Source organism: Orcinus orca, chromosome 14, assembly GCF_937001465.1.
Source record: "Orcinus orca chromosome 14, mOrcOrc1.1, whole genome shotgun sequence".
Classification (NCBI taxonomy): domain Eukaryota; kingdom Metazoa; phylum Chordata; class Mammalia; order Artiodactyla; family Delphinidae; genus Orcinus; species Orcinus orca.
In genome coordinates, this window is record NC_064572.1 from 30,426,640 (window position 1) to 30,442,784 (window position 16,145).

The following is a 16,145-nucleotide window of genomic DNA, read 5'->3' on the forward strand; positions in this document are numbered from 1 at the left end:
TCACATAATAAACATATATTTATATACAATTTCAGAATTCTATTTCAAGAAATACAGCTTCTCAGTGGATCCATTAGGATCTATGTTCTTATTGCACATGGCTCAGCCCGTCTAGGGACATCTACTGAGACCAGAGGGTTGGGGTGGTGGGAGCCGAGCACCAGGGCCACCACGGGCAGGGCGCTCTCACCCACATCCAGTTCTGAGCATCTCTTTGGGCGGGGGCGGGGGGGGGGGCCGGGCGGGGAAGGGCGCTTCATCACAGGGCAGGACCTTGTTTAAAAACCGTATTTGACATTTCTCCTCAACCAAGCTCCTTTTCCCAGCAAGAATCCTATTTGTTGGGGGACTTTTATAAAAAGAGCGAAGAAAAGCTCTGGGAGGGTAGTGATCCCCTCCTGGCTGGCAGCTTGGGGTAGTAAGGCTTTGGAGGATGGCAGGCTCAATGACACACCCACCACCAGAGGAAAATTTGGGAAAAACGGTAATTCCAAAAGGCCCAGTATAAACTGTGGGAATAAATAAAACCTCCCTCCCTTGCCCTGGCAGCAACTGCTGTTTGGAGAAAAATCCTCATTTGAGGGTGACCATAAGAAAACCCTTCTGGTTCAGGTGCATCCTTTATCCAACGTGCAAGAGAAGGCCGGGTGGCATCATGTCCACGGAGGGTAGAGACAGAGGCGCCCACGGTCATGGACTTTCTTCAGGAGTCGGCTTCTGCCCCAGCGTCCTGGGCCCCACGTGGTTGACTCTGGGAGGAAAAGCCTTCTGGAGTCCTTGGTACATGGCTTAGGAAAAACCAGTAGCAACAATGGGGCTGTGCCCTGGGGCACCTATAAGGCAAAACTCACATAGGGACTAAGCGGGGAGGTGGTCAGGCAGAACCTGGCTCCCCTCTCCAACACTGCTGCTCTCAGTGGCAGTGGGGGCAGGGGGGTCCCGGGCACCAGGACAAAACAAAGCGCCCACCTGAGCTGGCCAAACTTGCGGTGGGTGGTCTCATCCCCACAGGCCATCTGGGGCCTCTACCATGACTCAATACTGACCTGGCATCTGGCCCCAGGAGTCCTTTCTTCCCCCGCAGCCTGCTCCCCTCCAGTTTAACCATACAGCTGGCAACCTTCCAAGTTCTCTGTAGATTTATGCTATCATGATTACTGCTGCCATCAAAAACAGGCTGGGGTTGAGGGGAACGTTAAAAGCTGTGGCCCAACTTTCCTCATGCTGTCAGCTACGGCTAATGTCTAGCCTTTGAAGGACCAGGCTGCCTTCCCCAAACAGGCTTTGTTTTCTAAAACAGGGAAGAAATCAACTCAACAACCAAATCCCTGCATAGTTTAAAAAGTAGACTATATCTCTATATATCTCTATATCTTTATATGTGTTATTTACATATAAATAGATACATACATATACACGCATCTATAAATTACATTCTACAGAGTTCTCTTTCCTCCTCCTCTCTATCCTTGGCCAACACCTCTGATTACCTCCACTGAGGTGACTGGTGGTAGCTCCTGGGAGGGGGGAAGAAAGGCAGTTGGGTGCCCCCTCCCCAGCCCTTCCTACAGACATTTGCTGCAAGTTTTACATTCTACTTTCGTTGTCATGGTTTCTGTATCCTAGGAGAGAGCCGATGAGAAGCCTGAGCTTCTGCCAGCCCTGGGAGGAAGGGAAGCAGCCCCATGTCAGGTTTTCCTGTCTGTCCTAACAGCTTTCTGCAGTTACTGGGTGAGAGAGAGGGCAGTTGTGCAGCGTCCGGCCTCCAATTCCATTTTAATTTTTTTTCTTTTTTTGTCTTTCCTTAAATATACAGTTCGTCACCTTGGCTCAGTGCATGTCACCACAAATTCTCCAGGGATTTCATAGTCTGGGGAGGAGAGTGGTAACAGTTAGCTTGGCAGTTACGTGCCCCAGAGCCTCCAGCTCAGCCCACACTAACAAGCCAACTCCTCGGCCCTGTCCGGCGCCGCCCACCTCAGCCCCTGCCCCGTCGCCCTCCTGCAGCCTGTTTCTCTCTCCCAGAGGCACCAGCAAACGGCCTCTAAGCAGAGTCTGTAGCTGGATCCCTGCTGAGGGGACACAGGCAGAGGAGGGGGTGGGCAAGCGGACCAACACAAAAAAGAACCATTAGCGGCTCTGCCCACACTCCTCTGGACTTGGTCCAAGCTGTCCCCTCTGGCAAATGCTGGGAACAGAGCCTGCTATCCACACACAGGGGTAAAGGAGGCGGGGAGCCTGCGACCAGCACCTTTTTTCCCCACTCATTCTGTGCTAAGGGTTCTCTGTTCCTTCGACCCTGAACTCATGACCTTCTGTTCCCTTCTTCTGACCACAGGTGAGAGGCCTGGGCGGGCCGGATGCCTGCGGCTTCCAGGTGCAGTGGCGTTAAGAGTGCCTCTGACCCCACCAGACAAGGACCAGTCTGGGGGCACGCGCCCCTCCTGCTCCCAGCCTGTCGGCTCCCCCCCGGGGGCGCTGTCTGGCTGCCCAACCACCTTGTTCCATTTCCTCCTGCCTGGAAGGACAGGGGAAGAGGAAGGGCTCTCGGCCCACCCGTTCCCACGTGGTTCATCCTGGTGTCAGCAGGGGAGTGTCGGGGGGGCTTTCGGGGGCCCAGTAATACTCGGCAGCCTAAATCCCAGGGCACAGATAATAGTCTGCTGCACTTGGGAAAGGGCCATGGGGGACTGGATGGCTGAAGTAGACCAAGGAGGCATGAGTGGCCCTCAGCAGCAGCCTTGGGCACCCCACAGCTCCAGAGTCAGCAAGCAGGGTAGGGTGCTGTGGAGGAGCACTGAAGGGCACTAAAACTGCAGTTTCCCAGCACACCCCAGAGCTGTCCCAACTCTGCAGGCTGGAGGCCAGGCTGGGGACAGGGAAACCGTGCCACGATCACAGGCTCCCTCCCTCCCTCCTCCCACCCTCCTCTGCCTCATGACCAAGGCCAGAGCTGCCAGGAGTTGCAGGGCAGAGGAGGCCCTGGCTCATACTTGGACCTCGGTGGCAGGCGGGCCCAGGACTATCCATGCAGGGAGGCCTGCACCTCTGACAGTCGGTTACAGCTCGGGGTGCCCATCTTCTGTGCTTTGTGGTACATGTCTGCGTCGCCAAAGTAGCGGGCCCGGTACAGCAAGCCTTCCTCTGCAAAGCAATGTGGCAGGGTTAGGGCAACCTCTAAGGCTGCTACGATGCCTGCTTGGCCTTTTCGGGAGGGGAAAGGTAGTTACAGGCCCAGGAGCTGGGGCAGAGCTGGCTTCCCTTAGGGTAGACCCTGGAGAAGGAAATATGGTCCCACCTTGGGAGCAGAATAGAGGCCCCTTTCTACAGAGTATAGGTGAGGCCAGCCAAAGAGAGAACCTGTTATTCTGGTGAGACGGCCCCAGGGTCCCATGGATAGATCCAGATGCCCAATCGGTGGGTGGGGAGGAGAAATGTTCCAATCTCTCTCTACATACTTACCTGCGGCAGCCAAACAACAGGCTGATTGCAGTGATTTACCGGAAGCTGGAGGACATCTCCAGGTGGCTCCTGGCTCCCAGCCCCAGGGAAACACAGGGGTGGAGGCCGGTTCTTGGCTAGGACATGGCTGGCGCAGGGCAGTGCCAGGTGCTGCGCCCACAGATCACTGGGGGAGCAGGGCTTTTTCCTTCCCTGCTCTCAAGCTTTGTGCCCCCAAACACACACACACACACACACACACACACACACACACTCTCTCTCTCTCTCTCTCTCTCACACACACATACACACACTCTCTCTCTCTCTCTCTCACGCACGCACACACACACACACACTCACTTTGCTGCTTCTCCTTCCAACAGTTGTTTCGGAGATTGGCAATATAATCGTCTTCCACATTCCGTTCAACCATTTTGAGGCTGGAGCCTGTGTACTCCTCAGAGAACGTGTCTGCCACGTAGTAAACGACGTTCAGGTGGTCAGTGACTCGCCTGTGGACGTGGCCCACCGACCTGTCCAGAAACAGACCAGGCACAAAGTGGGCTTGGGTCCCCAGGCCCAGGGCAGCTCTAGGGATGAGTGGGGCTCCCAACAGGAGGCGCCACACAGGCCACAGGAGCAGCTGCTTCCTTCCCAAACTAGAGCAGGAACTCCACGCTACCCAAATGAGGGTGTGGAGAAAAGGCAGGGGGTCCCTCCCGTATGAGCGGCACAGACTATGGCAAGGCCTTCCTCAGGCTCTCTGCTTACCACACCGCTGCTGGGGCTTCTGTGGAGAAGCCCCTCTCTGGGAGGGCCTGGTCAGGGAAGGAGGGAACCCGGAGCGAACACAGGCTCCACCTCTAACGAGCTGTGTGACCTGAGCTCCCTGTGCCTCCATTCCCTCATTCATCCCCTAAGCCAATCGTTGCTAAGGGCCTGCCTGTGTATCCAGGAGCTCCCAGTATAGAGTGAAGAGTCTTAGGAACAAAATGACAGGAAGGATTCCAAGGAGTTGTATCCTTCCATCTCTTGGATTCTATCTTCCAGCTCCAACTGCAGGCTCTGCAGGCTCAGGGAAGAGCCTCAACATGCAGACAGGAGTTAGTGCTCTGGTGAGAACAGCCCCTGTCTGCCCATTCTTGCCTCTCAGCTCTCGGGCTGCAGAGAAAAAGGCTGGCATCAGGCCACAGAGCGCCTGTGCCTGCTGGTGTGGGTCCAGTGGACCGACTCTGCTCCCTGCTGGCTGAGAGGGATCCTGCCAGGCTCCCAGGCAGAGCCAGGCCACTAGATGGGAGCAGAGGGCTTCCAGCAATAGAAGCTGAGCACCAGCTCTGTATCAGATCCTGGGCCAGGTGCTGGAAATAAATGAGGGGAGCTGACGCTTTAAAAGGGCAAATAACTTGCCCAAGTTCACTATCGGTGGTTGAGACCATATAGTCATTCAACAAATGTTGTCAAGCATTTCTAATGAGCCTGGCACTTTATGTGTATTACTCATTTATTTTTCATAAGCAGGTAGATGTTATTATTCTTCCCATTTTATAAATGGGGAAACCAGGGCTCAGAGAAGTTATGTAACTACTCCAGGGTCACACAGCTGCTTAGTTAGTAGAGGAGCTGGGATTCAAAGCCACCCTTGCTCTGACTCTAGAGCCCCTGTTCTTCCCATGGCCCCAGGGCCCCCAACCAGAATGGAAGAGAAGCGGTTCTTATTTCAAGGCTTGCAGGTAAGATCGGGAGAGTGTCATGCAGCCTGTGAAATCATATGCAAACCAGGTGTATGTGCAGTGTTCTAGGGAAAAGATCTGCAGGTTTCATTGCATTTTCTTAGGGGACTATGATCCTTACAAGATCAAGAACCTCAGCTTAACAGGGAAAGTCTGGATTCTAATCATCTTTCTGCATTTTGATCAAGAACCTGCAGGACGAGGATGGGAAGGAAGGCCCCTGATGGGGGCTGAGACTCAAAGGCCCCTGTCTACCCACCATCCCGGCCTCACCCCAGCTGCAGGTACTCACGGTCTCAGGCTGAGGCTGTAGGGTGGACTGGAAACCATGAGCTGGCTGAGAGCTGACACGAGGATCAGGATGAGGATGGGCATCAGCTGGACAAACACCCCCAGCCCACCCTGGAGGGAAGAGCCAACGGTCACCCAAGCTGGACCTGGGTGGGGGGCAACGCTGGCGGCAAACGCCTCCAGCTCCCCCAGCACAATGGAGTCCAGGTGGTGGCAGCCAGCTGCCATGCAGATAGGCCATGACGCCGCTCCCTCCCTTTCCCTCCCACGGGTCCCCAAAATACAGAAACTCCTCTACCTGCCAGTTTCCCCAGATAAAAACAAAGCAGCAACTGGGGTTAAATGCTGGGGTGGGAGGTGGGTACACGTATTTACTTGTGAGAGAATACCAAAAAAAAAAGCGAACAAAAGTGTCTGCCTCCAGGGCTTCCCTGGTGGCGCAGTGGTTGAGAGTCTGCCTGCCGATGCAGGGGACACGGTTCGTGCCCCGGTCCGGGAAGATCCCACATACTGCGGAGCGGCTGGGCCCGTGAGCCATGGCCGCTGAGCCTGCGCTTCCGGAGCCTGTGCTCCGCAACGGGAGAGGCCACAACACTGAAAGGCTCGCGTACCGCAAAAAAAACAAAAAACAAAAAACAAACAAACAAAAAAAGTGTCTGCCTCCAGACACTTGGGAGGCAGGGCTGGAGGGAGACCTTCCCTTTATACACCCTTCTGAATTCTGAACCATATGACTATATTACCAATTTAAAAACTGCCAGTTAAGAAATTATAAATAAAAAAATTTGTTCACTGTGTGATAATCTGTGATTTAAAAAACTCTTCTGTGTGTTAAATACACACAAAATAAAAGTTTAAAACATGGATAAAAACAGAAGGCCACGTTATCAGAGCAAAAGAGAATCCCTCTGCCTGGCATAATTTTAAATATTCTGCAACTGTCCACAGTATTTTAATCTTAGCTAACTGCTTTAATTTTAGTCAGCCAGCTGGTCTTATAATCTGTGGCATTCAAAATATGTTTGATGCACTGTCTTGTTATAGTTTTGTATACATTTTTTCTAATAAATTTTATTTATTTATTTATTGGCTGCGTTGGGTCTTCGTTGCTGGGCACAGGCTTTTCCTAGTTGTGGCGAGCAGGGGCTACTCTTTGCTGTTATTTATTTATTTATTTATTTATTGGCTGCATTGGGTCTTTGTTGCTGGGCACGGGCTTTTTCTAGTTGTGGCGAGCAGGGGCTACTCTTTGTTGCGGTGCATAGGCTTCTCATTGCGGTGGCTTCTCTTGTTGCGGAGCACGGGCTCTAGGTGCGTGGGCTTCAGTAGTTGTGGCACACGGGCTCAGTAGTTGTGGCTCGCGGGCTCTAGAGCACAGGCTCAGTAATTGTGGCGCACGGGCTTAGTTGCCTTGTGGCATGTGGGATCTTCCTGGACCAGAGATTGAACCCGTGTCCCCTGCACTGGCAGGCAGACTCTTAACCACTGTACCACCAGGGAAGTCCCTGTATACATTTTTAAAGAGTGCTGAAAAGAAGCAAGAAGAGCCAGCCCTATGTTGTCATGCTTTCAATTCTATCATTAAGTTTAACTTTCCGTTGCTTGGAAAATGTCACTTAGAACTTAACCAAATTGACCGGGACTTCCCTCGTGGTGCAGTGGTTAAGAATACGCCGTCAATGCAGGGAACATGGGTTCACACCCTGGTCCCGGAAGATCCCACATGCCGCAGAGCAGCTAAGCCCGTGCACCACAGCCACTGAGCCTGCGCTCTAGAGCTGGTGTGCCACAACTACTGAAGCCCCCGTACCTAGGGCCCGTGCTCTGCAACAAGAGAAGCCACCGCAATGAGAAGCCCGCACGCCGCAACGAAGAGTAGCCCCCGCTCGCAGCAACTAGAGAAAGCCTGTGCACAGCAACAAAGACCCAATGCAGCCAAAAATGAATAAAATTAAATCTTAAAAAAAGGAAAAAACCCCAAAAGAACAAATGGACCTCACAAAGGCCATTCACACTGGAACCTGCCTGCAGGTAGAGAAATTTCTGCATTACGTTCCCCAGCAGAGGCCATGAAACCCCCACTCTGGCCGTGGGTGCTGGGCAGTATGGTTCCCTCTGGTGTCCCTCAGCAGGATGGCACGGGGGGGCCAAGATGGCTTCCTGGCTTAAGTTCTGGGGGCACTGCTGCCGCAGAGTGTCAGCGAGGGGTATCACTCCCCAGCCCAGGGCCCATCCCCTCGGGTGTCACCGGGCACCCTCCCCATCCCCTCCCCAGCGCTCTCCTCACTCACATCACCCTGGTTCTCCCTGCGGTCCTGCCTTTGATGGTACGTGTAGCGCATGCGGCCGTTGCTATAGACATGGACGTTACCTGGAGGGTCAGAGGGACTGAGTCAGGAGTGGGGCTGCTGGGAACGGGAGAGGCTGGCATCCAGTCTCCCACCATCACCACCAGGGAGGCCTGGCTGTGGGGACAGCGGGGGGACTTACTAGATGGGAAGCCACCTCCAAAGAACATGTTGAAGAGGTCTTCAGGGGAGATGTCAGCTTCAAAGCCGCGGTGGAAGTCCCCGTGCCCATGGCCGTGCCGGGCTGCCTGGCTCTTGTCATCGCCGAACTGGTCATACTGCTTCCTTTTCTCTGGGTTGCTAAGTACTGCGTATGCTGTGCCAATGGCTAGAAAGGAGGTAGAAAGGTCAGGCCCGAGGATGCTGGGGGTGCGGCTGGAGGCGCCCGTGGCAGCCAAGCACTCACTTCCTTCAGGTACTCAAGTGCTGCTCTAGGAAGCAGGAGTCCTAGGGGCCAGCGGGAAGTCTGGCTGTTGAGCAAGAGGGGGCGGGTGGGGGACATGCAGGAATACCTCTACGTGAATGCGGGCAGCCTGGGCCGGGTGGAGGATTAATGCTCAGGCTCCTTGCTCTCCACCTCGCGATGATGGTCCGATTTTTTCTACACGCCAGGCCCTTTATGGGCATTATCTTTCTTACTCCTAACAGCCCATCTCCATTTTACCAATGAGAAAACTGAGGCTCAGAGAGGTGTAGTGTCAGCTCACGCAGGTCTGATGCTGCAGAGCCAGGAATCAAACCCAGGTGTGTCTTGCTTCAAGTCGGCTCTCTGACTTTATGAAAACCACCAAAATGCCCCCACCTCATCACTCTCTCTTGGGGTGTCCAGTGGGATGGGGCACCCCCTTTCTGGAGGGTATGTAATCTTGAAGTCATAGCACGACATGAGGGCTGCACAAACATGTGGTGTGCTGCTGTAAACTGGAGAGCAGCAGGAACTCCCAGGAGGGGCCACGTCCCCCGGCTCACCACTGTTGGCGGTGTGGCAGGGCGAGCCCTGTCTTCCCTGGGGTCCAGGTCCCAGCTGCTCTTCCTTGGCCCAGCCCAGGGGCCTCCCCATTAGAGCCCCCGAGGTGGGAGGCCTGTGCCCCGAAGGCCCCAGCTCCGAGCCCTCCTTCGTCTCTTGCTCCTTCGCCAGCGGCCCACTCTCTCAAAGGAGGAGGTCAAAGCTGCATCTCTTCACAACCTGCAACCCCTGAGAATAAGGAGAATGTTCCTCCTCTTCCCATTGTGACAGGCCCCGAGGCCAGGTGTGGTCTCTCAGTGCCTGTAGTGCAGGGCTGCAGGCAGAGGTCAGGGCTGGAGAAACATTAACCACAGCTACCCTGCCTCCCCAGTCCCATTCTCCTTCTTCCCCTGGGGCTGGCGGACCAGCAGTGGGGGAAGATGCCTGCAGACTGCCTCACTGGGGACCAACCCCAAGCAGCCTGCAATGGAGCACCTGGGGCAGCGCTGTGAGACGGCACGCTGGGTCTTGGGGTCTGCTCTGCCACAGACTCCCCATCTGGCTGTGGTCCCAGCCCCCGTACTGCACAGCACCCTGCTTGGGCCAGACAGGGCTAGTCACCACGCCATCGCCCAGAGGGAGTGAGCCTAAGATCCTGAAGGTCCCACGGAGGACAAGGTGGGTGTGAGAGAAGAGATGTCTGTGGAACTGCAGCGCCCAGCAACTCAGTGCTGGCACAGAGCCCGCACATGTGCCTGATTTGTTCAGTGAAAATATAAATGATTAAAGGGCAGCTTATCATTTCAGCCAGAACTGAAGCACCCACCCCAGAACCAACAGGCCCTGAGGCCAGAGAGACTTTCACGTCCCCCCAGGGCAGGCCCTAGGCTGTGTGTGGTGTGAGAGGGAGGGTGTGTGTGTGTAAAGAGGCCGGGGTGGGTTGGCCATGGCTGCTGGTGCTGAGGAGGCCACCAAGCTCTGACTCAGGGCCACCTAGTTTCTCAGCACAGGGAAACTATTACCAAGATCCCAGGATGAGGACGTGAACACGGGTGAGTCAGGAGGCCTGCTTCTGCCCCTCAATCACCATGTGACCTTGGAGAAGACACCTGGCCTCTCTCGCCTCAGCTCCCGGCTTGTAACACCCGGGGATTGAGGGGCAACGAGAGGGAGGAGCGGCGCCATCTCTGCTCTGACAGACCATGTGGCTGGAGGCGGCTACTAGGACCTTCTTCCCAGGAAGCAGCTCCTGAGCTGGGAGGACCTGAGCCACTTCCCAAGGCCATTTCCTGGAAAAGCCCCTTCTCCCTCCCTCCCTCCCTCCCTCCCTCCCTCCTTTCCTCCCTCCCTCCCTCCTTCCCTCCCTCCCTCCCTCCTTCCCTCCCTCACCCCTTTCCTCCCTCCCTCCCTCCTTCCCTCCCTCCCTCCCTCCTTCCCTCCTTCCCTCCCTCCCCCCCTCCTTCCCTCCCTCCCTCCCTCCCTCCTCCCCCCTCCCTTCCCCCCCCTCCCTCCTTCCCTACCTCCCTCCCAAGGACAGGTGATCAGAACACCCAAACACTAGGGAACCAGGGCCGGCTCACCTTTGAAAGCTTCAGTGGCGCCAGGCGCGCGGTTCTTGTCAGGGTGGAACTTGAGGGCCAGTCTGCGGTAGGCCTTCTTCAGGTCCTCATCTGAGGCCCCTCTGCTCACCCCCAGGATCTCGTAGTAATCTTTACATTGCTTGACCCTAGAGAAGGGAGTGGAGCTTGGTGGGGGACCTCTACGTGGAGAAACACGTAGGGGAGGTGTGGCGGGCGAGGAAAGAGCAGTGTGGGTGCACAGCTCTGAGCAGGCTTGGGGACCAGCAGGACAGGCCCAGTAGAGACAGCAAGAATACACTCAGGATTTAAGAGGGGACAGTCGCTGTTTTTGCCAGGCCAGGAACCATTTCCCTGAGCTAACAGCACCCTCACTGCAGGCAACCACAGGACTGTCAGTGTCCGTCCATCAGGGGCTTCTGCCCAAGGGCAGGTGTGTGCCAGGCTCTGCCAGCTCTACTCTCCTGGCTATCCGAGTCTGAGGGGGTAACAGAGAGGCCAGACACGGTAGGTGTCTGTTCACCCCATCTCAGGGCCCTGAAGAGACGCTGTTTCTCTTCCACTAATTCTTATTCCTGGGCTCCCTGGAGAACCCCTGACTCTTGGCCCACAATCAGTTTCTATTGCTTATAACCCATGGGCTTGTCTGGTCAAAATCCTGTCTGGTCAGAAAGATGTAAAATTGGCAAATGCTTTTATGGCAAACTATAGTCACGCTGGGTCACACAGAGGCTGAACCCCAGGCCTGAAGCCTGCCAATGTCTTCAGTAGCAGCCAGGACCATGTGGGAATGACTGAAGAGGGATTCCCGAGGCTGGCTGGTAGGGAGGCCTCAGGAGAAATGGGAGGAGTAGCTACGCCTGAGAAGCCTTGGCTGGACCGTCTCAGCCTGGTATTGAGCTGCTCTGCGCAGGGTCGGCCCAAGCCTCGGAGGGATAACCGTCTCCTGTCTCCACTCTACCCAACACAGACTCTGATCTGAAAGGGCCTTTGTTGGGGGCAGGAGTGTGGGTTGTGGGAGTATCTGGAGGGGAGACCAGGCCTCATCTCTGACAAACAGGGCTGTGTAACGAGGCCCAAGACCTGCTGGCCAGTGGCAGAGGAAGCCGGCAGCGTCAGCATTTCCAGCCTCTGCTGTGGGTTGTCTTGGCGGGAGGAACAGTGGAGCCCTGACGACGGCACTCCAGAGCCTTGTGGGAAACAAGGAGAGGGTCTGGTGAGCTCGGCTTCTTGAACCGCCTCCAGCCTTAAGACCCTCCGAGGTGAAGTGGATGACAGGCTGCAGGAAGCCTTCTCTAGAGTTGAAAATGTCCCAACACACCAGGCTCTGGCCCCTGCCTGCCGCCCAGCCCTCTACCTTTTCACGGCCGCTACTTGTTCGGCAGTGTAGCCTTTGGTGCTCTCTCCTCCTCCGGCTTCACCGTTGGCCGAGGGGGTGCCGGCCCCACCTGCTTTCCTATGGATCGCCTGGGTTGCCTCTGTGGGTTGTGGTTGGTCGCTGGCCGACTGTGGTTTCTGGTTGAGGGACTCGATCAGTGCTGTGCAAAAGCAAGGAAACTATTCAGGGCTCCTCCTCCAGCAAGGCCATGTGCAATGGCTGAGGGACTGCCTGGCCCTGGGAGATCCCGGGACCCCCACATCCCACCCAGTCTTTTTCCCAACGAAGCTCGCTCCTTCCCTGACTTGGGCCTGTGGAGGGCTAACAGGATAGTTGCCTGCTCTCTTAGGATCCACAGTTCTTAGGGTATAGATCTTTTTTTTTTTTTGCGGTACGCGGGCCTCTCACCGTTGTGGCCTCTCCCGTTGTGGAGCACAGGCTCCGGACGTGCAGGATCAGCGGCCATGGCTCACGGGCCCAGCTGCTCCGTGGTATGTGGGATCTTCCTGGACCGGGGCACGAACCCGTGTCCCCTGCATCAGCAGGCAGACTCTCAACCACCAGGGAAGCCCGGGTATAGATCATTTTTAAACTCAGCATAAAAATAAACCATTAACGCTTTAGGTTTTTAAAATCCCAAAGTAATGTGTTTAATAGCCACCTTCCATTGAGTGAGAAGATGGGCAAAGTACTCTGTAATGGGGATTCCACTTAGCAGGACCATCTGAGTCAGCTGGGATTGGTCGGAAGGCTTCCTGGAGAAGGCTTCCTCTCCCTTAGCCATGGAGAGGAATGGGGGGGCAGTGATTCTGCCCCAGAGGGCCAGGGGTGGTGTGAGACTCAGGACTAACATCTGCTGTGCTCACTGCTTGCTATTGCTCACCTTTTCCAAATGGCTGGCCACATCAAATGTCCTACTTCAATGTTCATAGTCTATACAGGGCCTTAGCTGTCATCCTCAGAGAGGGTCACAGTTATTCAAACCCAAGTCCTTGGTGCCTGCTGACTCAATGAGGAAAGGCCTATATCTCTGGCAGGAGTCCCCTGTGCCCATTTATTACAGGTACAAAACCAGCTCTGAGCCCCCTAGTCATGCCTAGGGTACAGCGCCCTGGGAAACCAGGCATCTGGACCACTGCAGGGACCCAGGACACCTCTGGGCAGAGGAAGGATGGCAGCACAGTCTGGATGGTCATCAGCTTCCTTCTCAAATGTGCCAGGTGCTTGTGGGGCTCCAGGCACCGTGCTGGGTGTCAGACACTCTCTACTGTGACGCATGTGGGTCTCACCCAAAGCCTGGAGCAGGGCTCGCTGAGAGCAGAGCACTGGGGCTCAAGTGGACCACTGTGTCCTGAGCCACCGCTGTAAATTCACGTGTCCTCACTGAGTCAGCAGCTGGGAAATCCCAATACAGAGGCTGACAGGTGAGCCTGCCCTGCATGATGGGGTGGAGAGGCCCCTGTAGCAAAGCCTGAGAAGGCACTCAGAGAGGAGAGAGTGATGAGTGCTCACTGAGTCAGCAGGCCTGGACACGGTGCTCTGCATGTATTCACCCATTTAATCTTTTTTTTTTTTTTTTTTTTGCAGTACACGGGCCTCTCACTGTTGTGGCCTCTCCCGTTGCGAAGCACAGGTTCCGGACGTGCGGGCTCAGCGGTCATGGGTCAGCAGTCATGGCTCATGGGCCCAGCCGCTCCGCAGCATGTGGGATCTTCCCAGACTGCGGCACGAACCCGTGTCCCCTGCATCGGCAGGCGGACTCTCAACCACTGCACCACCAGGGAAGCCCACACCCATTTAATCTTGATAGTGACTTTAGAGCTGGGTATTATTACTGCCATCCCTGTTGTAAGGGAGGAGCTGCGTTTGATCACCTTGCCTGTGGCTATACAAGATGAGTAGCAGCACTTAAATTCCAGGATGTCCAGCTCCTGAAACGATGCTCTTGACTACGTTGCTATCCCAGAACACACGAGCCTGGCAGGGGGAGCCCCTTCCAGCACAGCTGTTCCAAGAGAGAAGTTCATTCACAAAGACCCAGGTTTCAAATCTCAGCTCAGCCACTTCCTAACACTGACCCTGGCTGATCTGTGAAATTGCTCTGAGTCTCGCTTTCCTCACAGTAGATAAGGATGAAATGAGATGTGTATAAGCACCTGGCACAAAGACTGACATAGAGTAAAAGTTCGAAATGAGGGGCTGATAATACTGTGACCTGGGCTGATGAACTGGCTGGCCAGGGAGGTGAGGGGACCCAAGGTGTGGGCGCTGGGGAGCTGCAAGTCTTAGGAAGGCGAAGTCTCAGCACCCAGCTGGCTTTGGACCCAGTTGTAACCGTGAGACGTCAGGCCGTCCCAGGCTCCAGGTCTATGCCAGGCACCAAGGAAATGGCAAAGGAAGAAACCAACAGGTAAAGCGATGCTGATCAAGATGGCACTGAGGGAGGAGCTGGTTTGCTGGTTTCCTAGGGCTTTTAAAGAAGCTGTTTATTTCGATTTCTCTGGAAGCCCCAGTGGTCCAGGCTGATGCCCTAAGGACAACGTGACCAGCCATTCCGTTGCTGTAGATGCACAGGAGCAGCAGCCAGGAGATGGGATGGACTCTCTCCAGTACCTTTCAGGGAAGAGTCTGGAAGCTTTTTAGGCAGTTACACGGAATCAGCCCCTCTAATTTCCCTACACTGCAGAAAGAGAGCCCAAAGGGGAATGGATGTGCTCTGGGTCACACAGAACGTTCCTATTTGAGGTGGCAGTTCAAGATTTCTGGTTGTCGACAATTGTCTCTCTTGTGGCCTGGACATCCCCTCTGCTAGGCCCCGAATGTGACCGCCTCATCCTGTCTCACTGTTACATCCTTCATGGCACAGTGGCTGACAGGCAAAGTAACAAAAGAGTAGGAGACAGAATAGCTTAATGTGGCGATAGAGTTAGACAGACATGACTGGGTTCAAATCCTGACTCTGCCGCTTCCCAGTAAAGCTGGCAGACATTTAAAAAGAAGGGAAAAAAAAAAAAAAAAAAAAGAAGGGAAATTGGTGGAAGAGACCAAAGCTGGGGTGGGAGCAGTAGCAGCTCAGGTAGATGTGAGAGCATTTCTACGGCCAAAGCTACTAGGGGAGGCCCCTCCTCAAACCCAGACTGGAGAGTCAGACTGCCCGCTTCAAACCTGGCCTGCCACTTGCTATCAGAGTCACCTTGGACAAGTTAACTTAGCTTCTCCATGTAAAACTATCTTCCTCAAGAAACTTGCAAGAGTAAATCAGTAAATGAGTGAATGCTTACAAAGAACTGAGCACAATGCCCAACAAACACTGTGTCATCTGTTACTGTGACTTCATCTCCAGGTGTCTCCATGTACCTGCAGTGCCCAAGCTAAGTGAGGAGAGGGAGGCTGGATTAGGGAAAGAGCCTGGGAGTGGGGCTGGACAGTCTGGGGCCTTTGCTAATTAGCCACATGGCCTTGTCAAGTTATCTAATTCTTCAGTGAAGACACAGTCCCTGCCCTCACAGAGTTGTTCAGGGGGGTTAGTAAGATTCTATGAAATAAGGTAAATGGAAGGACTGATCGCACAATGGGGGGTGCGCTCAGTCCTTCGACAGACAGCCCCACCCTGGACCTTGCCAGCCCTGGTACATCCCTCATTCCTGGACCCTGAATGCCAAACTCTCTCAGCTACCAATCCTCCCTTCTCCCGTGCGCTGGCCTTCCTGACTTAGCCTGGACCCCAGAGCCAGCCATTGCATAGAACCTTGGGCAGCCTTTGGCATGGACCTGGAGTCTGGGACGGCCTGACATCTCACGGTTACAACTAGGTCCAAAGCCTGCTGAGTGCTGAGACTTTACCTTCCGAAGCCCTGAGTTCCCCAGTGCCCCACCTTGGGATCCCTTACCTCCCTGGCCAGCCTGCTCCCATGGCTGGCCAGTTCATCAGCCCAGATCACAGTATTACCAGCTACTCATTCTGAACTGTGTCAGTCTCTGTGCCAGGTGCTTCCACTGAATCTGAGGCAGCCGAGCTGTCCTCCATGGCTAACCCTCACTTTGTACGCTGGGGAAACTGAGGTCTGCAGATGTTCTCATCAGCTCCCTGGAAAACACAGTGCCTTCCATCATTGCCTGCAGTGAAGCCAAGGGCTACCAGGCTGCAGGGGCTGGATAGAAACTCTCAGAAAGGGACAGACTGGCCTCCTGCCCTGTGACTTCCCAGCTCAGGGCCCTGCTACACCTGTCCAGCCCTCGGTGCCTCCCCACCCCACCTCCTGTGGCAGAGTTTCAAGTCCCCTCACATCCTTTCACTGTGAGGTCCCCTGACCCTTTGAGGTTTCTCTGAGCCTCCTCTCACCCCAGCCCTCCACCTGTCCTTCCACTTCTCCAAGACCAATCTTCCCCCATGCTATTGCCCCTCTCCCCTTCATTTCTCGACCTGCCCTTTTC

The 16,145-nt window shown here is 54.9% G+C and overlaps 1 protein-coding gene across 13 annotated transcripts in view; it reads right to left on the minus strand.

The window, feature by feature from the left end:
• Positions 1–16,145, minus strand: part of DNAJB12 (DnaJ heat shock protein family (Hsp40) member B12) — a 20,122-nt gene continuing 3,977 nt past the window's right edge. Inside the window, exons 2-9 of one of the 13 annotated variants that reach the window (XM_012534210.3) lie at positions 11,691–11,871; positions 10,337–10,482; positions 7,953–8,138; positions 7,754–7,833; positions 5,464–5,573; positions 3,802–3,974; positions 3,047–3,144; positions 1–1,870 (exon numbers count right to left, since the gene is read on the minus strand). In XM_012534210.3, the coding sequence (XP_012389664.1) occupies positions 1,841–1,870; positions 3,047–3,144; positions 3,802–3,974; positions 5,464–5,573; positions 7,754–7,833; positions 7,953–8,138; positions 10,337–10,482; positions 11,691–11,871 (1,004 nt within the window). In that variant the 3' untranslated portion in view covers positions 1–1,840. Of the gene's footprint in view, positions 1,871–2,993; positions 3,975–5,463; positions 5,574–7,753; positions 7,834–7,952; positions 8,139–10,336; positions 10,483–11,690; positions 11,872–16,145 lie in introns of all 13 variants that reach the window. The other 12 variants (XM_033434146.2, XM_049697309.1, XM_012534211.3 and 9 more) reach the window with 12 other exon arrangements.